We start from the raw sequence: 24436 nt of genomic DNA, 5'->3' as shown, positions 1-24436 counted from the left end.
AAAATAAATAAACTTTAAAAAATACGTAAAATCCTTGGTTCACATTTTCTTCCCCTAAATATATTAAATATGCCATTTTATTGTATTGTGGCATAAAGTGTGGATAAAATTCCAGTGCTAACTCAATTTTTTTTCTCATATAAGTGACCTGGCCTTTTTGCCTGAATGACCAAAACCTTACTTTACTCCTCCCTTAAAAGCCAGGAATTTTTACAAGAGTATTTCTCAGTAGTGGCTGTTCTCAATTTTACAAGTATGTGGGATGCCTTTCCAACATGTAAGTTTGAATCTTTTACTTCAGTAGAGTTTTATCAAATTATCATTTTGGGAATGTCTTCCTATTCAATTCCTTTGGTTTTCTTCTTCACAAATTAATATATAATTATGGTGGATCTTCTTTGCCTGGCTTCCATATTTAACATTTTTCCTAGAGTCCTTTTAACTGTTGTCTATTTCCTCCTGTTATTTCTTCTCCTTTATTTGTGAAATGTTTTTGTTTCTTTCCTAGCTCTTTTTCATATCCTCCTGTTGTTACTTTTTTATTCATTGCTCCTTTATAGTTTCTATCACCTTTAAATGCTTTACTGAGATGTAATTCACAAAAGATACAATTCATTCTATTAAAGTATACAATTTAGTATATTCACAGAGTTTTACAACTATCACCTAAATCAATTTAGGAGCTTTTCACCATCCCCAAAGAAACCCCATACCAACATCCATCACTCCCTATCCCCTGACAACCCTCTTGTTTTATGCAACTACTCATTTATTTTCTGTTCCTATAGATATGAGTTTCCTGGACATTTCATATATAAATGGGATCATACATGTAGTCTTTTGTGACTGGCTTTTTAAACTTAGCATGTTTTTAAGGTTCATCCATATTGTTGTACACATCAGTACCTTATTCAGTACCATATAGGTGTTTGGTCCATTTTAAGTTAAATTTTGTATATTGTGTGAGGAAGAGGTTCAACTTCATCCTTTCACCTATAGATATTTAACAGTCCCAATGTCACTGGTTGAAGAGATTATTCTTTTCCACTTGAATTGTCTTGGCACCTCTGCCAAACATCAATTGACTAAAAATTGTTAAGAGTTTATTTCTGGACACTCAATTCAACTCCATTGGTTTATAGGTTTATCTTTATGCCTGGCTATACCACAGTCTCAATTATTGCAGCTTTAAGATTTTTCACCATTTTTAGTTTGTTCTTTTTCCAATATTTTAAGGTGGTTTATTGATTTGAGATCTTTGTATCTTTCACACTGATGTTTACTGCTATTTCCCTGTAAGTACTACTTTAGTGGCATTCCGTAAGCTTTGGAATTTTACATTTTTATTTTCATACAATCTCAAAGGATTTCCTACCTTGTGATTTTTCTCTGACTCATTGGTTATTTATGGAGTGCATTAATTTCTACACATTTTTGAATTTTCCAGATTTGTTACTTATTTGTAATTTCATTCCATTGTGATCAGAGAACCATACCTTTTATTATTTTAATATTTTTGCATTTATTGAGGCTTGTTTGTGGGCTGATCTGTCTCGGAGAATGTTCCATGTGATCTTGAGAATTGTGCTGTTGGTGTGGGAATGTTCTATAGATACAATATGTTAAGTAGAGTTGGTTTACAGTATTGTTCATCTTCTATTTTCTTGTTGATCCTCTGCATACTTTTTCTATTCATTGTTGAAAAGTGAGTCATATCTCTATTACTGCTAAATTATCTGAAGTTTTGCTTCAGAATTCTGACAGCAAAATATAAAATTGTCAAGAATTTATGGGCTGTGTTGTGAGGTGCAGATGTTTAAAATTGTTAATGGCTTCTGATGGAGTCTCTTTTATCACTATAAAATGAGGATCTTTCTGTAGAAGGCTTTTTATTTTCAAATCTTTTTTGTCTGGCCACTCCAGCTCTCTGATGGTTATTTGAATGGTATAGTTTTTTCATTTTAATTTTGGAATCCAAAGTGTGTCTCCTGTGGACAGCATTTAGTTGGATTTTGTTTTTGTAATTCAGTCTAATATTTGTTTAATTCACTTACATGTAATGTTGCTATTTATATGGTTGGATTTATGTATTTTGCTTTTTGTTTTCTGTATGTCATATCTTTTTTCCTTTGTCATTTTTCTCATTTCTTTCTCAACTACTTTCTAGTGTAGTATTTTGATTCTGCTTTTAATAATTTTTTGTATTTTTTTGGATTAGTTTCTCAGTGGTTACTCTAGGCCTTACAAGTATACATCTTGTCAGAATTTGCTTTAGTGGGGCACCTGGGTGGTTCACTTGGTTAAGCATCAACTCTTGATCTCAGCTTGGGTCATGATTTCACGGATCATGGGTTTAAGCCCCATGTCAGGCTCTGCACTAATGACGTGGAGCCTGCTGGAGATTCTGTGTCTCCCTCTCTGCCCTTCTCCTGCTCATGCTCTCTCAAAATAAACTTCAAAAAAAAAAAATCTAGCTTTATAATAATTTAATTCCAGTGAAGTATATAAATGTTACTCCTATAAAGCTCTTTTTTGTTATACATACTGCATCTCTAATATGTTAAAAATATCTCAATACATGCTGTAATTTTTGTGATTGTGTTTTAAGAGTTGAAAGAACAAGTATACACTTATAGTTTTTTACATTAGCCTTTTTATTTACCATTTCTTATTCTCATTTCTTTTTGTGGATTTATTATTGAAATATAGCTTTGCTCCCATCTGCTTTAAGGTGTCACAGTTATTTCTGTTATAGGTAACACCACAATTATATACATAGTTTTATAGAATTGTGTTTTTTTTGAGAGAGAGCAAGAAAACGAGTTGGGGGGGGGAGAGAGAGAGAGAGAGAGAAACCCCAAGCAGACTCTGCACTGTCAGCATGAAGCCCAATGCGGGGCTGAAACCCATGAACCGTGAGGTCATGACCTGGGCCAAAACCAAGAGTCTGACATTCAACCAGCTGAGCCACCCAGGTTTCCCCAGAATTGCTTTTTAAATCAGCTCAGGGAGGGGGAATAGGTTATTACAATGTCTTTTTATAATTTCCTACATAATCACCTTTACTGGCTTTTTATTTCCTGTGAGGATTTGAATTACTATGTGGTCTCACTTCCTTTCAGCTTAAAAAACTTCAACATTTCTTGTAAGATTGGTTTCCTAGTAATGAATTCTTAAAATCTGAGAATGTCCTCATTTTGCCTTGATTTCTGATAGTTTTGTTAAAAGATTCTTGGTTGACAGTTTTTTCCTCTCCAGTACTCTGCAGGTCATCCCACTGCCTTCAGACTTCCATTGTTTCTGATCTGTTAATGGGATTTTCTTGTACGTTTTCAAGAATTGTCTTTCAGTATTTTTAGTCTGACATGTATGTGGGTACAGACCATTCCACTTTATGTAAGAAACTATTGATTTTCTCAGTTTTTTTTTTATACCAGATTTGGAATTTTTAAGCATAATTTCTTCTAACAAGTTTTCTGTTTTCCTTTTCTCCTTCTGGCACTCCCATTACACATATGTTGATACATTTCTCTGAAGCTATTTTTCTTCATTCCCTTTTCTCCTGTTCTTCAGATTGTATTATCTGCATTGATGTCTCCACATTTGCTGATTCTACTGTAAGTTAAAATCTACTGAGTCCTTTTCATGATTTTTTTTCATTGCAGTTATACTTTTCAAGTCCAGAGATCTCCATTTGGTTCTTTTAAAATACTTTCTTCATTCTCTAGTTGATGAAATATTATCATACCTTTATCTCCAGCATGGTTTCTTTGAAGTTTTTGTCTGCTTCCAACATCTGGGCCCATTCAAGGGCAGTTTCCTTTTACTGTTTTGAAATCCCTTTGTCTATGGCACACACTTTACTGTTTCTCTACAGATCTTGTAACTTTTTGTTGAAAACTAGAGTTTAGGTAATATAGCAGCTCTGGAAACTCATCCTTCCCTCTTCCCCAGGGCTTATTTAGTGACTTAGCCTATTTAAATCCATTTACCTTGCACTGTACAGCCTCTGATGCTCCTTTGCAAAGGGTACAGCCTGGGTATGTGGGATCACCCTGACTCCTCCCTCCAAACCCAAGGAGTTTTTGGGTTTTTACGGTTTCTTTCCTTGATCTCCTTCTAAGAGCTCCAGTTTGTCTGCCTCTATTGTTATCACACTGTGAATTAACATCCACTAAACTACTGGTGGACTTATTATTTTGGACAATGCCCTGGGGCATAAATTGCTATGGAGTTTGATCTAATTAAATTCATGCCCTTGTAGACTCTTTGAGGCTTGTTCTAGCCTTAGGACTACCCTTAGCTGCCTTTCATTCTCTGTTAGACTTATCACTGGTCTTCCCTTTTGCTTGTAGCTATCATGGAGTTATAGTCTTCTCTTGTCTGTCTACTCCCACTCCAAATTTCCTTTGTCTATAGCAGCACCCTTAGGTTTGAACTAACCTCTCATTAGAGGATGCTATGGAAGCTGTTTTTATAGCTTGCTACTCCCTCAGAATCAAGGCTGGGGACAGTAGCCTGCTTTTATAGGAGTGATACCTGTGGTCTATAAATAGAGCTGTGGGTGATAGCTCCTGGTCATGTTTGCCTCTCCTGGCATGGATCCACTTATAAGCTGGGGCAAGTGATTAGAAAACCGTATTCTTGGTCTGCCATTCTTGGTGTAGATGTTCAGTGCTGTAAGTGGGGACTGGGTAGAAGAAGGAAGGTCCAGACCTCTTTGGTACTGTGACATGGTGGGGGTGGGTAGCATGAGAAATGCTAGGAGTCTGCTCATCCTAGGGAGAAACTGTAGGCTGAAGTGGGAAGCTAGGGGCAGAAGGGTATGGGGTCATGGCTCAAATACTAGAGGGATTCACTATTCTTACCAAGCTTCAGTGTTTTCTTGAATATATGTTTCTGTAACAAATGTTTTTGTTTGCTGTATGCTTTTATGACAATTCCCAGAGACTTTAAGTGAAAAAATACATACATATATATATTTACCAGTTAGTTGTTTTCACTGAGGAGTGTGCAGATCTCATGTTGCCATTCCAAACATGCTTCCTGATTATTTTTAATGCATGTATTAAAATACAAGTAATCAGAACTATAAGGCAAAATGTTCAAAACCTGAAAAAACTTTCTGCTGCCATCAGTTCATTCAACAACACACAGCCTACAGAATAAATAAGCAGTTTTTTAATAGTTAAATATATTCCAGAAGTAAAGAGTGTTTATAATTCATTTACAAGTGAGTCTGTTACACCAGTAAATGTAATTTGACCTGTTGTATAAAGGAAATGATGCTGTGTAAGAATTAGTCCTGGAATAATTTGAATTCCTATTTCCAATCCAGTAGATTAAAAACACAATTGTGAATGGTATAAAGACCTAAGAATCATATTGTGATAAAATCAATCTCAAAAATAGAGAATCCAGACCCTTGCTGGATAATTTAAGAACTCAGTTTTCTTCAACACAAGTGCCACACAGAAAATATTAAAGATGTCTTTCAATGTGATGAAACTGTACAAAACTCTAGAATATGACCAATAGATGACCAATGTATCAAAACCAACTGAATTTAGAAAACACATCTAATTTTGAAGCAGAAATAAAAAGACAATTTACAAAGAATTATAATTAATTTCTAATCATCATCAGAGTCTGAATCATATTTCTTCCCTCGGATAGTTTTCTTTTCCAGCTTTGTGAAGTTTGTTCCAAATTTCTTTTGGCTCTGAAATGGTGGCTCCATTAAATTTCCACTAAAAATAAAGCAAATTTGAAAAGCATTTACTCTTTACAATTTTGTACAGTTGGTATGCTAACCTGCACAAAAAATTCTTTTCTTCCTAACATGGAATAAAGTTTTCTTTAATGCTGGTGTTACAGAAGAGGTATATTATTCACAATTATGGTTAAAAGTTGTTTTCAACGTGTTTTTTTTTTTTTTAATTTATTTATTTTTGGGACAGAGAGAGGCAGAGCATGAACGGGGGATGGGGCAGAGAGAGAGGGAGACACAGAATCGGAAACAGGCTCCAGGCTCCGAGCCATCAGCCCAGAGCCCGACGCGGGGCTCGAACTCCTGGACCGCGAGATCGTGACCTGGCTGAAGTCGGACGCTTAACCGACTGCGCCACCCAGGCGCCCCTATGGTTAAAAGTTTTAAACCTTATTTTGTATTACTAAGTCTCTTATATCAATGTTTTATTTTCTCCTTTAGCATTAATTACTGATTAACATCTCAGAGGATGTACCAATAGAATTTCTGACTGAAAAGCATAGAAGGAAATGAAATTGTTTTTCCATCTGTTTTGGATATGCTGAACTTGGATTAGATTCTTGTCACTGTAAGAATGACACAGGAAAATGGTGCTCTATTTCTGATAGCTTGTTACGGCTGGTTTGATCCTGTTTAATATCTTATAATGTTTAGATAAACATCAAGAAAACTCATGGAATTCATTATCATTAACCTGGAATTGGTATGAAACTTCAATGATGCTTGAGAAATATATGAAATGAGAAAACAACTTCTTTCAAAAATATCTGAGAAGATGTCTGGCATCTTTTTGAAATATCATTTCCACTGAGAGGAACCATGGTTCCCTGAAGAAACAGCCAATTCTAGGGAAAGTACTACATGAGTCCCTCTCTAAGACATCTTATTTGCACCAGAAAGCAAGTACTTAAAGAACTATTGAGACACATGGAAAAGACAAAGAAGGCTCCATAAGAGGGGCTCTCACTGACCACACTGGGCAATCTGGGCTTCAGAGTAAATAATACTAGTAACCAAATATAACCCAATGGATAAGATAAGCCACTGCCCATTTCTAATATAAATAAATGAAAAAGTGAATTAATGTGTAATATGGAAAAGTTCTTCCTAAATCATCATTTGGGTTGGTAGACAACTGGTTAACCAGTGCTCAGTTATTACCACCAGAAATGAAACAAACCATCCTATACCTCCTGCTACAATACACTGAGAAGGAATATAACATCTCTTCCATCATGTACCTATGAAAAATGCATAGTCCAAACCTAATCTTGAAACATGAGACAAACCCAAATTGAGGGATGCTCTACAAAATAAATAACATGTACTCTTCAAAAATGTTAAAGTATTGAAAAATGACAACAAGTTGTCACAGGTTAATGGAACTAAAAATACACAGTAACTACACGCAACATTTTAGTATGCAGGACATTATTGGGACAAAGGTAGAATCTGAGTAAGGTCTATATATTATAAAACACCTCTCGTCTTAATTACTGTACTGTGGTTATATAAGAAAAAGTCTTTATTAGAAAATACACAAGGAAATATTTAGGAGTATAGGGACGATACATCTCCAACTCCTCCTCAAATGGTTTTGAAAACAGTATTTATGTATTCAGAAAAATGATAAAGCAAATGTAAAATTTTTAAAACGAGAAATATGGGCAAAAGGTCTATGAGAATTCTTTGTACTAGTTTCGAACTTGTTTAAAGTTTGAAATCATTTCAAAATTCATTTCAAAAAAATGTTTTACTTAGTATTAAGAAAAGTAAAACCTAAAATTCCAATGTAGGGATAATTTAGGCATGTGTAGGGGAGATTCAGAGAAAAAGGGGGAGGAAAAAGAGGAGAGAACTTTCTACTTACTGAAAGGCACTAGGACTGTGGAATGATAATTATATAATTTTATCTGTTAATTTTGCAAATCAAAAACAGGCACAGAAGACTAGATGATATGCTGATTTATGGAATTAGATAAATTACTTAGAGAAGCAGACAAGGAGATGAATGAAAAATGGAAGTTGCATTTTTGATTGTTTTCAAATTGAGACTGTTCTTCATGGTAAGTCATTTAAGCTAATCACAGATACCAGATTATACATTTTATCAGATTCTACAAGACAAGAATAGCTACATTAAAAAATCTGATGTTCAATGTCATTTTGGGTTTCTAGACTAATACAATAAGATCTGTTAGGTTGAAAACTTTTATAGCTAGGTATACTCCAAGACTCAATTTTATCTCTAATGGATTTTGTTTTAAGATCTAATAGATTTTGTTTAAAGTAATAATGTACTTTAAGAAATACATTTTTCATTTGTGAAACTTTTTGTTTCAGAAAACTTAGCTCCATAAATGTTGACATAAAAAAACTTCTCTAAAAACATCAACTGAATATGTGAATTAAAATTGTTTTGCTAAAAGTTACCTGTAATTGAGAATATCAGAACAACCCAGCCTCCATTCTAAAGTTTCTGTGGTGAAGTCATCTGTATTTCCTAGGTCAGTAAATCCAACAACATAATCTTGTGTTTTTCCATCTTTTACCAGTGCTAGTGTGGGAATGACTTTGATACGCAGTCTCTCACAAAGGAAAGGTGCTTTTTCCACATTCAGCTTCAGAAATTTGGTCTCCAGATGTTTCTTGGATAATATTACCAAATGTCGGTCTAATATTTTACACCTGCAAACAACAGCATGTAGAAAATCAAAAGCTTAAACATACTTATTTAAAAAAAAAAATTTTTTTTTTAATTTTTTTTTTTTCAACGTTTATTTATTTTTGGGACAGAGAGAGACAGAGCATGAACGGGGGAGGGGCAGAGAGAGAGGGAGACACAGAATCGGAAACAGGCTCCAGGCTCTGAGCCATCAGCCCAGAGCCCGACGCGGGGCTCGAACTCACGGACCGCGAGATCGTGACCTGGCTGAAGTCGGACGCTTAACCGACTGCGCCACCCAGGCGCCCCCCAAAAAAATTTTTTTAATGTTTATTTATTTTTGAGAGAGACAGGAGACAGGATACAAGTGGGTTAGGGGCAGAGAGAGAGGGAGAATCTGAAGCAGGCTCCAGGTTCCAAGCTGTCAGCACAGAGCCCGATGCGGGACTTGAACTCATGAGCTGTGAGATCACGACCTGAGCCGAAGTCAGACGCTAAACTGACTGAGCCACCTAGGTGCCCCTAAATAAATATCATAAAGGTACATCTAATTTTATAGTTTTTCTATTTGAATATAATTCGGCAGCCAACGCATGCTTGTGTCGGATAACCTCATTTCTCTTTCATAGGTTAGCTAAATGATGTAAGAGGGAGAAAAAGAATCCAGTATTCTAGAAGTCAGATGTGTCCTAATGATATTCATAAAAAACAAAATATTAAATATATGCTTTAATTGTAAGTGGTTCATGAAGTTGTCATGTTCTTGGTAAGAACAAAAATTGTCATTTATCTTTGTTTACTGGTGTCTCATACATGGAACTTGAAAGATGACAAAACTGAACTTGACAGAACTCAGAGGAGACTTTTCAGAATCCGAAATGTATATACAGTGCCTTATTTGGAAGTCACTAAGACTGAATGGTGTCATTGAGAAAGAACTCTCCCAATTGTGCAACTTTCATTAAGAAGCATAAGGTTAAGGGGCGCCTGGGTGGCTCAGTTGGTTAAGTGTCTGACTTCGGCTCAGGTCATGATTTCAGTTTGTGAGTTTGAGCCCTGCATCGGGCTCTGTGCTGACAGCTCAGAGCCTGGAGCCTGCTTCAGATTCTGTCTCCCTCTCTCTCTGCCCTGCCCCTGCTCATGCCATCTCTCTCTCTCTCTCTCTCTCTCTCAAAAATAAATAAATATTTTAAAAAATTAAAAAAAAAAAAAGCATAAGGTTAAGGGCTATAAATATGGTCATAAGGTTCTAAAGAAATGAAAAATACCAGGAGTAACTTTTATTAAGCCACCTTCTTTTGAAAAGAAAAATGGAAATGACATTTTCTGTAAGTTAAAATGCATTTTAAATTGGTCAATCCTCTAGGGTTCCTAAAAAAGACTACTCTTAATAATAATCTTCTTGAGCAGTTCTTTTTATTTTTTTAATGTTTATTTTTGAGGCAGGAGAAGGGCAGAAAGAGACGGGGAAAGAGGATCTGAAGTGGGCTCTGTGCTGACAGTAGAGAGCCCGATGTGGGACTTGAACTCATGAGATCATGACCTGAGCCACAGTCAGACACTTAACTGACTGAGCCACCCAGGGACCCCTTGAGCAATAGTTTTTAACCACAGGTATTTATTAAAATTAACTTTTAAAACATATAGATGAACCAAAATTTTCTGGGAGTGGAGCTGGGAAATAGGCAGGTGACTCCCATGCCCCATAAAGTTTGAGAACTACTGCTTTAGATGATGAAGACATCAAATGTTTCATAGTTGTTATTAGCAGGCTTTCTGGGCACTTCTTGGTGTACTTATTCCTGAATTAGGATTGGGTCCAGCAAGTTTCTGGTAACCTGGATGCCTCATCACTTTACCTGTGAAAGTATCTTTTCATATATCACCCATGTAGTATAGCAATGAGACTAGTGAAAAATGGTAGGAGAGAACAAATTAATAATTAGTTTCTGAATGAAGCACAAATGATAAATGAACCATTATATGAGAAATATGTTCTTGAAAACTTGTAGATAAATCAACTCCATGGTTTTACTGGAGTTATATGGAACCTATTTTAAATTAATCCATTTTTTTAAAACCCAGAAGCAGCAATCATGGTGTAGTTAAAACAGCATTAGGCTTAAATCCTGGGTTTAAATCCTCTTCTATCATTTAGGAGATGAGTGACATTAGGTGAGTCACTTAATTTCTCCAAGTCTTGGTCTCCACACATAAAGCACTGGAATTACACCTACTTACCTGAAAGGGTCATTGTTAATGTTCCAGGATTTTACACATCAAGTATCCAGCCTACTATGTGCCAAGAACTTTGATACCTATATCAGATCTATATATAAAACATTTTGATCTTTGATTTTTCTTTTCTTTTAAAGTTTATTTGAGAGAGAGGGAGAGACAGAGAGATCTCTGTGCTAAAAGCAGAGCCCGATGCAGGGCTCGATCTCACGAACTGTAAGATTAAGACTTGAACTGAGATCAAGAGTTGGATGCTTAACTGACTGAGTTACTCAGGCACTCTCTTTTTTTTTTTTTTAATTTTTTTTAAAGCAATCTCTATACCCAATGTTGGACTTGAACTCAAGACACCAAGATCAAGTTAGATGCTCTACTGACTGGGTCAGCCAGGCACGCCTTATTTTTCATTTGTTTTGAAGGTAAGTACTCCTGGTATTGCACTGTTTATACCCCCATCAAATATATTTACTGAGCACCTACTATGTGTTGTCAGCCATTGCTGCTCTAAGGCTAGGAACTTGGGGAGCACAGTTAACCACAATAGAGGCAAACTCTCTGCTTTCACAAACCTAACAATTTAGTGGACAAATACATCTAATAAACATCATATAATATCAATCTTAGAGAGTAATATCATATTAACAAATCACCTCATCATATATGTCAGAAGTTGGCAACTTGAGAAATGTGTGCCAATGGGAGATGATAGAGTACCATGGTGGCAGAAGGTTTCTCTGATATTCTTTTCTTTCCTAATTCCTTCCCACTTTCCCTTACAGATTTCACAATCTCAACATTTTCTTTCCTTTTTATTACCTTAGTCCACAAATCCCAGGCAATCAATCCATGAAAAATGTTAATTAATAACCAAGTTACTGGGTGGTGAGTTTAAGAGAAGGGTTGGGTGGGTTACTGAAATGAGGGAAGAGGGCAGGGCTGAGACAACAGTGAATGATGGAGACTCTACACTGGAGTGTATATCTGTCTGAGGGAGGCAGTTGATCTTCAGTATTAGCAAACTGCTTTCATACTGAATTCTAGGTTTGCTATTAAGTTAATTCGATTTTTTTAAAATTCTGAAATCTGGATTAAAAAAACTGTTATCTCTCAATTTCTAAAAGTTGGCAACTAATCAAATTTTGGGGTTAAAAGAAAGAAAGGCATGAGTCCTCTGAGTTAAGAGATAATCTCTTCTAGGGGTATTTTCATTGTACAAGGACTCTGCCTCCATAGAGAGGCTTGCAGACCTGGCCCCTCTAACATAAATCACTTTCCTCTGCTTTCGGCCAAGGCTGGGAGTCCCAGCGATGCTTCTAGTGAAAGGCTTGGCCAAACCATTGTCTCCCCATGAGTTGCTAGCTAAGGAGTGAATTCAAGGCTGGTGTTCAAAGTGTTGGCCCCCACTCCCCACATCACACCTGTATCATAACAGCACCAAAATAAATAAATAAATAAATAATTCTTGTGTTGACAAAAAGAAAATTTACATGTATGTTTCTTAGATGTTTTTAAAGTTATCTAGTGGAAATATAATTCAGAAAATAGCTAGTTCCGTGGAAATAATCTTGAATTTCAATAATGTTCATTTATACTTTTTTGTATCACAGGTTTTACATTAATCTTCAAAATAACAACTGTTTAATGGAGACTTGTACACAAGTACAAAGAACTTAAGAAGCAGTTCCTCTTATTTTTCTTAATTTCTCTATTATGTTAGTAGTATATCTCTATTCAAAGATCTCATCATATTTTTAAAAATTCATTTGGGGCACCTAGGTGATCAGTCAGTTGAGTGTCCAACTTCAGCTTAGGTCATGATCTCACAGTTCGTGAGCTCAAGCCCTGCATTGGGCTTGCTGCTATCAGTGCAGAGTCTGCTTCGGATCCTCTGTGCCCCTCTCTCTTGCTCTCCTCACTCTCCACTTGCGTTCACTCTCCCTCAAAAATAAACAAACATTAACAAAAATAAATAAAATTTTAAAAAGTCACTGATGGAAACAAAGTTACCTGAACGTGGAGTCCCTGTAGAAATGGCAAACCACTTTTTTACTCTCCTTGACTTCTTGAAAAAAGTCTCTCTCACTAGGTATTTCTCTGTATTCTCCATGTCCTTTTGAAAGCCATTCCTAATTTGGAGAAAAGGGAAATATTACACACTTGAAATATCTCTTCCAGTACCACTTCACATTTTGGGTCTAAATCACTGTAATATTCTGTAATGAAGTTGATTTTATCTTGTAGAAGGAAATGAATTCCTCTTAGTGATTTACTTTCATATGTTTCCAGTGTCAGCACAAACACAGTCTGCGGGCAATGACTATCTTTAGCATGCTTTGTGTTTAAAACAATCGTCTGTCTTGGTACCTTCACACAAATGTTTTGTTAGAACTTCAAAAATAAAAATTTAGACTCAAGAGACATAAGGGGTGCCTGGGTGGCTCAGTCAATTGGGTGTCCAACTCCCGATTTCGACTCAAGTCATGATTCCAGTGTCATGGGATTGAGCCCCTTGATCCATGCTCAGTGTGGAGCCTGCTTCTCTCTTTCCTTCTGCCCCCTCTCTTACCCCTCCCCCACTCATGCTCACTTTCTCTCTAAAATAAATAAAATGAAAAGAAAGTAAATATCCATTTAATTTCGCTGCGCTCAAACTACTAAAATCAGAAGCATTAGATCCAAGTTACTGCAACGCTTTGAAAAATAATGCTCATGAGATAAAGCTACTTGGTCTTTGTAGGGGAGGGGAAGACACAGGCAGTGGTTATTGCAGCTTTGCAGCTTAGGAGCCCTGTGGGCTCAGAGAGGCAGGAACCACTTCTATACTGGTCACCAATGGGTAGTATACTAGATAGAAAAAGTTGTCTTCTCATATAGTGTCCAGAAACAATACAGCACTCACAAGTCATCTAATCCAACTTCTCAACCCAACATATCAACCCTTATCAACCATGCCTGACAGACCTTTTTGTTTCTCAAGCTTCCTGCCACAGGAAAGATTCATCATCTCAACTGGAAGCTTGCTTCCTTTTTGAGGCAACTGATTTTTACAAAAAGGACCACTGGGCATGCAGGTATGGGCTTGAATAATTGTTCTACCATTTATTAGTCTAAGAATTCTAATTAACCTTTTTGAGTCTCCATTTCCTTATTTGTAAAGTGGAGGTCACAAAGCAACTATCTCACTAAGTTGTGAAAATAAGACCATCAGCATGAAAATAACTGCAATAGTGTTTGGCATATGTCCTTAAAAAGCATCTGCATTTATACTTTTAGAAGGGGTTTCTCACCCTGAACTACAGTATAACTGTAACTTTGGTCTGTGGGTCCCAGCTTGGACAGAAGATTAGAGAGAAAAGTTGTTATCTTTCACATGTCAGCCCTTCAGATGTCCTATCTCACCTATGTCTTTTCTATTCTATCTCCCCTTTCATTTCCTTTTGGCTGTTTCTCAGATGAAATGATCTCTACATTTCTTACTCTTCTAGTTATCCTCCTCTGATCAGAGACTAATTCCTCCTCATCTTTTTAAAAAGTGGCAGAGGTGTGAATAGAGCCCTCCAGAAGTGGTCTGCCTAGAAAAGGGGCACGAGTGCCATCTCTTTTCTTCTTCTGGACTTAAGCTAATACAGACAGCATTAATAGTTTTGGTTTCCATTTCACATTGACTAATGCTGAGCTAACACTCACAGGAGGCCCTGGTGTTTTCTCCTTATGTGATATTTCTTTGGTAAGCTTCTTTTAAAAAAAATTTTTTTTAATGGTGCCTGGGTAGCTCAGTTGGTTAAGCATCTGACTTCAGCTCAGGTCATGATTTCAGAGTTCGTGAGTTGGAGCCCCGCATCATGGTCTGTGCTATCAGCATGGAGCCTGCTTCGGATCTTCTATTCCTCTCTCTTTCTCTCTCTCTCTCTCTCTCTCTCTCTCTGTCCCTCCCCTGATTGTGCATGTGCACATGCACTCTCTCTCTAAAACATTTAAAATAAATAAATGAAAATTAAAAAAAAAAATTTTTTTGATAGAGCATGCACACCCCTGCACAAGCGGGGGAGGGACAGGAAGGGAGAGAGAGAATCTTAAGCAGACTCCATGCTCAGCACAGATCCCAACACAAGGCTCTATCTCACAACTGTGAGATCATGACCTGAGCTGAAATCAAGAGTTGGAGACTTAACTGCCTGAGCCACTCAGGCACCCCCAATCAGGCTTCTATAAACAATTTAAACTCTCAAATACAATTCCTTAATAGCATGTCACATTTCATGATTTTTCTTAACTGACCAATAACATGTGCCCTTAAAAAAAGAATATTTTTTAAAAAGCTCTTTTTATTGGGGTGCCTGGGTGGCTCAGTTAGTTAAGCATCTGACTTTGGCTCAGGTCATGATCTCATGGTTTGTGAGTTCAAGCCCCCTATCAGGCTCTGAGCTGTCAGCACAGCTTTGGATTCTGTGTCTCCCTCTCTCTCTGCCCCTCCCCTGCTTACACTCTGTCTCTGTCTCTCAAAAATGAGTAAACATTAAAAAAAATTTTTTTTTAAAAAGCTCTTTTTATTATTAATTCCCATGTGTTTAACCAATAGGTCAAAGATCTGAACCTGTCCAAGTTCTTAAGAGGGAGGCAAGCCCACTCTGAACCTCTACCAACACATGGCATCTCTCCCAAGACACTCAGCACACCCCTGTGCTCTTAGCATAGTTTCTTTCACAGAGCATGTGCTCCCCAAGTATCTGCTGAATGGAATCAAGCAGGATGGGCACAGATCACGGTGCAGGCTGAGCCTACCCAAGGGCTGGCAGTGGGCAGCATCTCACTCTCACTTAGTGGCTAAAACCCAAGCCTTTGGATGGGCTCTTCCTATTTCTCACCTGTCCTTTTCACCACCCAACTCATATGTCACTAGCTGTCATAACAGTAGGAGGGTGCTTGGCTGACTGAGGAATATTGATTCACGTAGGCCTATTAAGTGCTTATGTCACTGCTTATACTGATTTCCTGATACCCACATAGATCAGTAAATCAAAATTACTATGCAATCTATATTACTCTTTGAAAAAGAGTATCTATAAAATCTATTAAGGCTTCTTATCTACTTCCCTAGGAAGCATTTTAATAAAAAAGATTAAAATGCAATGAAAACTCTAAAATAAGACCCTCTCAGTTATCCTATGACAAGTTGAGATCATATCACGCACACTTTCAGACAACAATGCTATGAAACTTGAAATCAACCACAGGAAAAAGTCTGGAAAACCTCCAAAAGCATTGAGGTTAAAGAACACCCTACTAAAGAATGAATGGGTCAACCAGGCAATTGGAGAAGAAATGAAAGAATATATGGAAACAAATGAAAATGAAAATACAACAATCCAAACACTCTGGGATGCAGCGAAGGCAGTCCTGAGAGGAAAATACATTGCAATCCAGGCCTATCTCAAGAAACAAGAAAAATCCCAAATACAAAATTTAACAGCATACCTAAAGCAAATAGAAGCAGAATAGCAAAGACACCCCAAACCCAGCAGAAGAGAAATAATAAAGATCAGAGCATAAACAAACAATATAGAATCTAAAAAAAACTGTAGAGAAGATCAATGAAACCAAGAGTTGGTTTTTTGAAAAAATAAAATTGATAAACTTCTAGCCAGGCTTCTCAAAAGAAAAGGGAGATGACCCAAAGGGAGATGACAACCAATCCCTCAGAAATACAAGCAATTATCAGGGAATACTACGGAAAATTATATGCCAACAAACTGGACAACCTGGAAGAAATGGACAAATTCCTAAGCACCCACCCACTTCCAAAACTCAAACAGGAAGAAATAGAAAACTTGAACAGACCCATAACCAGCAAAGAAATTGAATCAGTTATCAAAAATCTCCCAACAAATAAGAATCCATGACCAGATGGCTTCCCTGGAGAATTCTACCAGACATTTAAAGCAGAGATAATACCTATCCTTCTCAAGCTATTCCAAAAAATAGAAAGGAAAGGAAAACTTCCAGAAACATTCTTTGAAGCCAGCATTACTTTGATTCCCAAACCAGACAGAGACCCAGTAAAAAAACAGAACTACAGGCCAATATCCCTGATAAATATGGATGCAAAAATTCTCAAAAAAATACTAGCAAATCGAATTCAACAGCATATAGAAAGAATTATTCACCATGATCAAGTGGGATTCATTCCTGGGATGTAGGGCTGGTTCAACAATCACAAATCAATCAACGTGATACATCACATTACCAAAAGAAAAGATAAGAACCATATGATCCTGTCAATCGATGCAGAAAAGACCTTTGACAAAATTCAGCAACCTTTCTTAATAAAAACCTCGAGAAAGTCGGGGTAGAAGGAACACACTTAAAGATCATAAAAGCCATTTATGGGGGCGCCTGGGTGGCGCAGTCGGTTAAGTGTCCGACTTCAGCCAGGTCACGATCTCATGGTCCGTGAGTTCGAGCCCCGCCTCAGGCTCTGGGCTGATGGCTCGGAGCCTGGAGCCTGTTTCTGATTCTGTGTCTCCCTCTCTCTCTGCCCCTCCCCCGTTCATGCTCTGTCTCTCTCTGTCCCAAAAATAAATAAAAAAACGTTGAAAAAAAAAAAGCCATTTATGAAAAACCCACAGCTAATATCATCCTCAATGGGGAAAAACTGAGAGCTTTCCCCTGAGAGCACAACAGAGATGTCCACTCTCACTGCTGTTGTTTAACATAGTGTTGGAAGTTCTAGCATCAGCAATCAGACAACAAAAGGAAATCAAAGGCATCAAAACTGGCAAAGATGAAGTCAAGCTTTCACTTTTTGCAAATGACATGATATTATACATGGAAAACCTGATAGACTCCACCAAAAGTCTGCTAGAACTGGTACATGAATTCAGCAAAGTCACAGGATACAAAATTAATGTACAGAAATCAGTTGCATTCTTATACACTAATAATGAAGCAACAGAAAGACAAATAAAGAAACTGATCCCATTCACAATTGCACCAAGAAGCATAAAATACCTAGGAATAAACCTAACCAAAGATGTAAAAGATCTGTATGCTGAAAACTATAGAAAGCTTATGAAGGAAATTGAAGAAGATACAAAGAAATGGAAAAACATTCCCTGCTCATGGATTGGAAGAATAAATAACTGTTAAAATGTCAATGCCACCCAAAGCAATCTACAATCGATCATTCAATGCAATCCCAATCAAAATTGCACCAGCATTCTTCTCAAAGCTAGAACAAGCATTCCTAAAATTTGTATGGAACCACAAAAGACCCCGAATAGCCAAAGTAATATTGAAGAAGACCAAAGCAGGAGGCATCACAATCCCAGACTAGCCTCTACTACAAAGCTGTAATCATCAAGACAGCATGGTATTGGCACAAAAACAGACACATAGACCAAAGGAATAGAATAGAGTACCCAGAATTGGACCCACAAAAGTATGGCGAACTAATCTTTGACAAAGCAGGAAAGAATATCCAGTGGAAAACAGTCTTTTAACAAATGGTGCTGGGAGATCTGGACACCAACATGCAGAAGAATGAAACTAGACCACTTTCTTATACCATTCATAAAAATAAACTCAAAATGGATAAAGGACCTGAATGTGAGACAGGAAACCATCAAAACCCTAGAGGAGAAAGCAGGAAAGAAACCCTCTCTGACCTTAGCCACAGCAATTTCTTACTTTACACATCTCCAAAGGCAAGGGAATTAAAAGCAAAACTGAACTATTGGGACCTCATGAAGATAAAAAGCTTCTGCACTGCAAAGGAAACAATTAACAAAGCTAAAAGGCAACCAACGGAATCGGAAAAGATATTTGCAAATGACAAATCAGACAAAAGGCTAGTATCCAAAATCTATAAAGAGCTCACCAAACTCCACACCTGAAAAACAAATAATCCAGTGAAGAAATGGGCAGAAAACATGAACAGACACTTCTCTAAAGAAGACATCCAGATATCCAACAGGGACATGAAAAGATGCTCAACGTCACTCCTCATCAGGGAAACACAAATCAAAACCACACTGAGATATCACCTCATGCCAGTCAGAGTGGCTAAAATGAACAAATCAGGAGACTATAGATGCTGGAGAGGATGTGGAGAAACGGGAACCCTCTTGCACTGTTGGTGGGAATGTAAACTGGTGCAGCAACTCTGGAAAACAGTGTGGAATTTCCTCAAAAAATTAAAAATAGATCTACTTTATGACCCAGCAATAGCACTGCTAGGAATTTACCCAAGGGATACAGGAGTGCTGATGCATAGGGGCACCTGTACCCCCAATGTTTACAGCAGCACTTTCAACAATAGCCAAATTATGGAAAGAGCCTAAATGTCCATCAACTGATGAATGGATAAAGAAATTGTGGTTTATATACACAATAGAATGCTACTTGGCAATGAGAAAGAATGAAATATGGCCTTTTGTAGCAATGTGGTTGGAACTGGAGAGTGTTATGCTAAGTGAAGTAAGTCATACAGAGAAAGACAGATACCATATGTTTTCACTCTTATGTGGATCCTGATAAACTTAACAGAAGACCATGGGGGAGGGGAAGGGGGAAAAAAAAAAAAGTTAGAGAGGGAGGGAGCCAAAACATAAGAGACTCTTAAAAACTGAGAACTGAGGGTTGATGGGGGGTGGGAGGGAGTGGAGGGTGGGTGAGGGGTATTGAGGAGGGCACCTATTGGGATGAGCACTGGGTGTTGTATGGAAACCAATTTGACAATAAATTTCATATAAAAAAAAAGATTAAATGCAATGAAAGCTCTAAAATAAGACCCTCTCACTTATTCTATGACAAATTCATTTTAAATTGATTTGCATATTAATTAAAAAATCCATAAAGGCTGCATGCCTGAGATGATTTTTAATGATACTCAGAATATTGTTTTTAACTGCTGACAATTTCATTTAAGCCATTATGTATATTCCTCACTGCAAATCAGGTAGATTAAGTCTTTGTAGAAAAACATCCTGGTTATGACAACTTTTGTTAGTTGAACATTAGCAATTAGTAGTGTTATTTACCTGTTGTCATGAAACAGAGGAATGTGTAGCAGAATCTCATCATGTATTACCTGAGATAATGATTAGCATTATATTAAAGTCTCGGTTTCAAATCCACATACATATACACGCACCCTATTGTAGAAAACTCAAAATATAAAACTAGAAACTCAGTCACATTATAGAAGATTGCTTTTGTAGCAACTCTTCTAAATAGTGAGGGGATAAACATTATCAAAGAGATGCTGTAGCAGCACAAACAAAACTCAGTTTCTCTAGAAAATTTAAAGCTCATGTTTTAGTCATAGCCAACTGAAGAGCAACCAGAATTGGTAATAATCTATTTCAATGTAAAGCAATGTAAACATTTTCAATCCAAATTAAATTTACGGATTTAACCCAATTTGTTTTGACCAGAGTCTACAAGTTGGTTTCTCACTCACACTCTGAAGAGACCAACAAGGACAGAGTTGTGGCCACCCTTCTTTGTGACCCAGTATGCATTTTTTTGAATAAATAAGTCATGTATTTGTTACACTGGCAAAGCCTGAAAATTTCTTCAATGTAAATTGCCTTACAGCTCTCACCTCACTTACACTGATCACAACTGAAGTATAATTGGCTTTACAACTACCCAAAAGGGAAATGCATGACTGGCTCCTTGTACTCCCAGTGCTCTTCCTAGTTTACTTCCTCCTCACCCAATAAATCTGAGCTCAAAAAATGACCTTGGACACATGTTTCTTTTACTTGACTGAGGATTAATATGCTGAGCAGGCTAATTTTTAATGTCTCTTTAAAACTAATTTTTTCCCAGAAGATTGTTAACAGTGATCATACTTTAAAGTTAACCCCCAAAAATATAAACCTTAAAAATGAGGCCTGAAATGTAACTACTGCAGCACATGTATATATAAGTTGTTAGGAGCATACTGTTAAAGTAATTTCAGAAAGCAGGGCAGAGAGGTTACTTGTTTCTGCTGTTGAGCTTTCCTTAGTGCCTCAAGTCTCTTTTCTTTGAGGCGTTCCAATTCATCTTCATCCATCTGATCCAGTTTCTGAATTTCAGAATCCAAATGTTCTTCCACTAGTTTGGTAGTCTGAAGCAATTGATTCTCCAGGACTTTTGAAAACATGTCAACAGATGTATTAGCTTCCATTCTTCTAAATGGTACAGTTTAGTCTTGGTGCTAGGGAGAAAGTTTGCAAAGTTGTGAGAAAAAAAAAAAAAAGAGAGACAAAGTTTCCTCTCCCATTTCCAAAACTTCTAGCAAGTGTAAAATTTGTAGTCTACAAAGTGTTCTGACAACCCAGCATTTCATGTTACATTTAAACATTTTTACTTAAATGCTTTTAAATTGAATTTTCAATAGGTTATAGTCAAACCACTCAAAAATTACTTACAGCAAAGTTTAGGTGCTTCTGATCTACATTGTTTCACTACAATAAAGCAAAGACAAGTCTTTAAGACCAGAGAGAAATGGGTAGTTGGGAGTTATACCTAGTGACATATATTGACAGGGGTTTTTTTGTTGTTGTTTTTTTTAAACCAGAAGAAAAAAGAAAGCAGAAATGACTGTGAATAACAGTAAAGTTTAACTGTACTAAGGTTTTACACTTACATATACAAAACAAACTTTGCTTCAATACAGAGTGGAGTTGAGCCAAAGATATAGAGAGCCAAAGGTCTCTACATAAATGATTTTTATTTAATCCCTGAGAAAGCACATTACAATTTATGTAAAGAACAGTGCCTGGTGTTCTCTCAACTTTAGTTTTCACTGCTATTCGCCTATAATCTAACAAACTCTATGAGGCTACAAAGATACTGGTGTTAATCTACTGACAGTGTTCTTAACTTTGACGTAAAACAGTATCACAACAAATATTAAAAATATTGATTTTCCCATCACTCCTTAATGTAAAATAGGAGTTTAAAAACAAAATCTAATCCAGATAGGAAAGGAAGCTCTACCTCAAGTACACATTTTACACAATGTAGTATTTTCTGCCAGCAACAATCAGATGTAAATTTTAGGTGTATCCCTGAGTTATTACTACAGAAATATAATTTATAATTTGCCTATCAAAGCAGAAATATGTTGAATCCCAATTAACTACGACACAGTTGAAAATACTACTGAAGAACCTTAAAACATCTTAATAAACCATGAACTCACTGATCCCCTTACTTACATATACAGCCTAGCCCACACAAACCGTCTAAACTGCCGAAGTGGAAAGAAGTAATCTTCTTGCAAACTTCACTTTTGATTCATCTTTCTTCACAAGGAAAAGCAGTTGAAAAGCACACTTGATTTCATCCCAGAGTTAGCAGGGCTAACTGCTCAAAAAATGTGTTAATACTGAATGAATATGTGCCTAGTTTCTGGTCAAATTATCGTTAAGTTTCAAAAGTCTTTGAGTTTTAAAAACCAAACTGTAAGTTCCTCATAAATGCTATAATCTTTCAAGGAGCGGCATTTCAAATATGGTAAAATAATTTCACATTCCCTACCTCCAAAGAAAAAAGTCAGTAAGATTGTTTCCTTTAGGGTTGTGGCCGGATAAGCAGAAAATTGGTTATTAAGAGACTGACCTACATGTCAGAACCTGTTTTTATTAGAGGTATAGAAAATGCTTATTCCTAGAGTTTTATAAGATGAATTCAGAATTTAATTCTGGAATAATTGGGAACAGAAGTGATTAATAAAAGCTGTTCAGGGGACAGGTGGCGGTGGTCACCGCATTTACAAAAGGAAAAGAAAGGAGGGGGTGTAGCGGTTCTGATAACTTTTCATTCTTCAAACCACAAACCTCTGACTCTTTTTCAGTTCATCGAGAATGGTGGGAAGGGGCTTGTCTGTCCTCAAATTACCTGTTTCTTTGACTCTCTTCCATGCACCCGCCAGAACAGCCTTAAATGCTCCCCAGGCACCTTCCCAAAAGCATCCTCGCCACTCCCTGAGCCCCCAGGAACAGATGAAGGCCGAGTTCAGGTGGCCGCGAGGGCCACACCTCCCGGGGCGCATGCGCCAAAGCCGCCTCCACCTCACTGACACGGACATCTAGGCAGCGCCCATCCCCCGCCCTGGCCGGATGTAGAGTGAAGTGTCCATCAGCACCAGGAGGCGGTGGCCGGCTTTTTCTCACAATCCGCTGCCTCACCTGAGCTCTCGGGGATACCTGAGAAGTGAGGAACCAGTCGCTCCAGAAAGGCAGTCCACTGTGCCTTCACCCTCACAGCAGCTGCCGGTAGCTGCGAACCGGCCGTCACTTCCGCCTCCCCTTTAGCTGCGGCCCTCCCGCGACACAACCTGCGACACTCAAGGAAGTTGGGCGGGGGGAGGAGGGCGTGCGTGCGGTGAGCGCTTCTGCGCGTGCGCATCTCCCATTTCTCCACCCCCCAGGTTTCCGATTACTAGCCTCCTTCGGAGTAAACGGCCCACGGAGGAGGGAGCAAAGTACGCTGGGAGTTGTAGTTTATAAGTGCTCAACCTCGCATTGTCGGACTTTCTTAGGCTCTGAGCCTTAGGACACGTAATGTTACATCAGAAACGAGACAGCTATGGTCTTGCTCCAGAGTGACACTCCAACTTCCCTTGCATTGTGTTTAATGAACACACTTTTTTAAAAAAAGTTGAGTTATAACTCAAATTATTGTTGCACTACATGGTAACTAACTTGGATGTAAATTAAAAAAAAAAGTTGAGGTATAACTTACACAGCATGATTAGTTTTTACATAGATAACACCCATAATATCACCGTCCAGATCCAGGTATTGAACATGCTTACCACCCTAGTAGGTTCCTTTTACCTTCCCTAACACAAATTCTTAGAACTTGCTCTCGCTTTGAATGTAAAGATTAAGATTTATTTTGGGGAATGGGTGTGTCCTTATTTTGTTGTAATTATTTTTTTAGTGACTCAACAGACTTCATAATTCAGGGATGTTACCGAAAGTTACAATTTGTCCTGGATTTATCATGCAGAGTGCCTGTTGTTCATCATGGTTCTTTACTGAACTTCGTGCGTCTGAGAATACAAAGATACAGAGGTGGACCGAAAGCCCAAGGTTTATTTCTGAAATGAGCTCCAACTATCCAAGTCCGCGTTCCCCCTTACAGATGGAGCTGACAAGGGGAATTTTCGGCCTCATTGTCTGTGTCAGGGTTCTAGAACCCCGCGGTTATCGCTGCGCGGAGGACGCTTGTGGAAAGGGGGCGCTCGGGCTCCCGCCTGAGGGGCGGGTGAACTGGAGACGCTCTACCCAAAGCGCAGCTCTCGATGAGCCGCGCCCTGCGTCCTCACGCCGAGGCGGCTGGGCGATGCGCTTGCGCACTCAGAGCTCACACCATATGTGCCCTGTCCCAGTGCGCGGGTCTGTGGAGAGCCGGGTGCGAGAGGCGGCAGCGCGAGGGGAACGGAGCTGAACAGAGACCAAAGTCGGCTGGGGGACATTGGGTCTGTAACAGACCGAATAGAGGGGCTGGGGCTACGAGCGCCGCTGACACACGATGGGGAAGAAGCAGAAAAACAAGAGCGAAGACAGGTAGCCAGTGACTGGGTCTGCACGGCGGCGTCCGGCGCAGCTCAGGGGTTCGCGCGGGTTCCGCCGGCGCGGGGTGGACCGGGGGCAAGGCTCGCGACCGGCACCGCGGGGCCCCGGGCCTGAGTCCAGAATGGGGCGGCGCGGGGCCAAGACCCCAGTTCCGGGCGGGCGCGGAGGGCCTCGGCGGCGTTC

The 24436-nt window shown here is 38.3% G+C and overlaps 2 protein-coding genes across 5 annotated transcripts in view; one reads left to right on the top strand and one right to left on the bottom strand.

The window, feature by feature from the left end:
• Nucleotides 1-5159: 5159 nt before the first annotated feature.
• Nucleotides 5160-23078, bottom strand: TXNDC9 (thioredoxin domain containing 9). 3 transcript variants are annotated; one of them, XM_043603175.1, is made up of 5 exons: nucleotides 22859-23078; nucleotides 20662-20880; nucleotides 12681-12799; nucleotides 8204-8458; nucleotides 5160-5750 (listed from the first exon to the last, which is right to left on the bottom strand). In XM_043603175.1, exons 2-5 carry the CDS (start codon nucleotides 20848-20850, stop codon nucleotides 5633-5635), a joined length of 681 nt encoding a protein of 226 aa, XP_043459110.1. In that variant the 5' UTR covers nucleotides 20851-20880; nucleotides 22859-23078; the 3' UTR covers nucleotides 5160-5632. The 3 variants fall into 3 exon arrangements, with proteins under 3 accessions (XP_043459110.1, XP_043459111.1, XP_043459112.1); XM_043603176.1 differs by having other exon boundaries at nucleotides 22877-23040; XM_043603177.1 differs by lacking the exon at nucleotides 22859-23078 and adding an exon at nucleotides 22569-22782.
• An 898-nt stretch (nucleotides 23079-23976) lies between these two features.
• Nucleotides 23977-24436, top strand: part of EIF5B (eukaryotic translation initiation factor 5B) — a 93096-nt gene continuing 92636 nt past the window's right edge. For both annotated transcript variants that reach the window (XM_043603174.1, XM_043603173.1), the window contains exon 1: nucleotides 23977-24244. In XM_043603174.1, the coding sequence (XP_043459109.1) occupies nucleotides 24210-24244 (35 nt within the window). In that variant the 5' untranslated portion in view covers nucleotides 23977-24209. The remainder of the gene's footprint in view (nucleotides 24245-24436) is intronic.

This window comes from Prionailurus bengalensis, chromosome A3, assembly GCF_016509475.1.
Source record: "Prionailurus bengalensis isolate Pbe53 chromosome A3, Fcat_Pben_1.1_paternal_pri, whole genome shotgun sequence".
Taxonomy (NCBI): domain Eukaryota; kingdom Metazoa; phylum Chordata; class Mammalia; order Carnivora; family Felidae; genus Prionailurus; species Prionailurus bengalensis.
The sequence above is the reverse complement of the archived record's forward strand: the minus strand, read 5'-3'. Positions and strand labels throughout refer to the sequence as shown.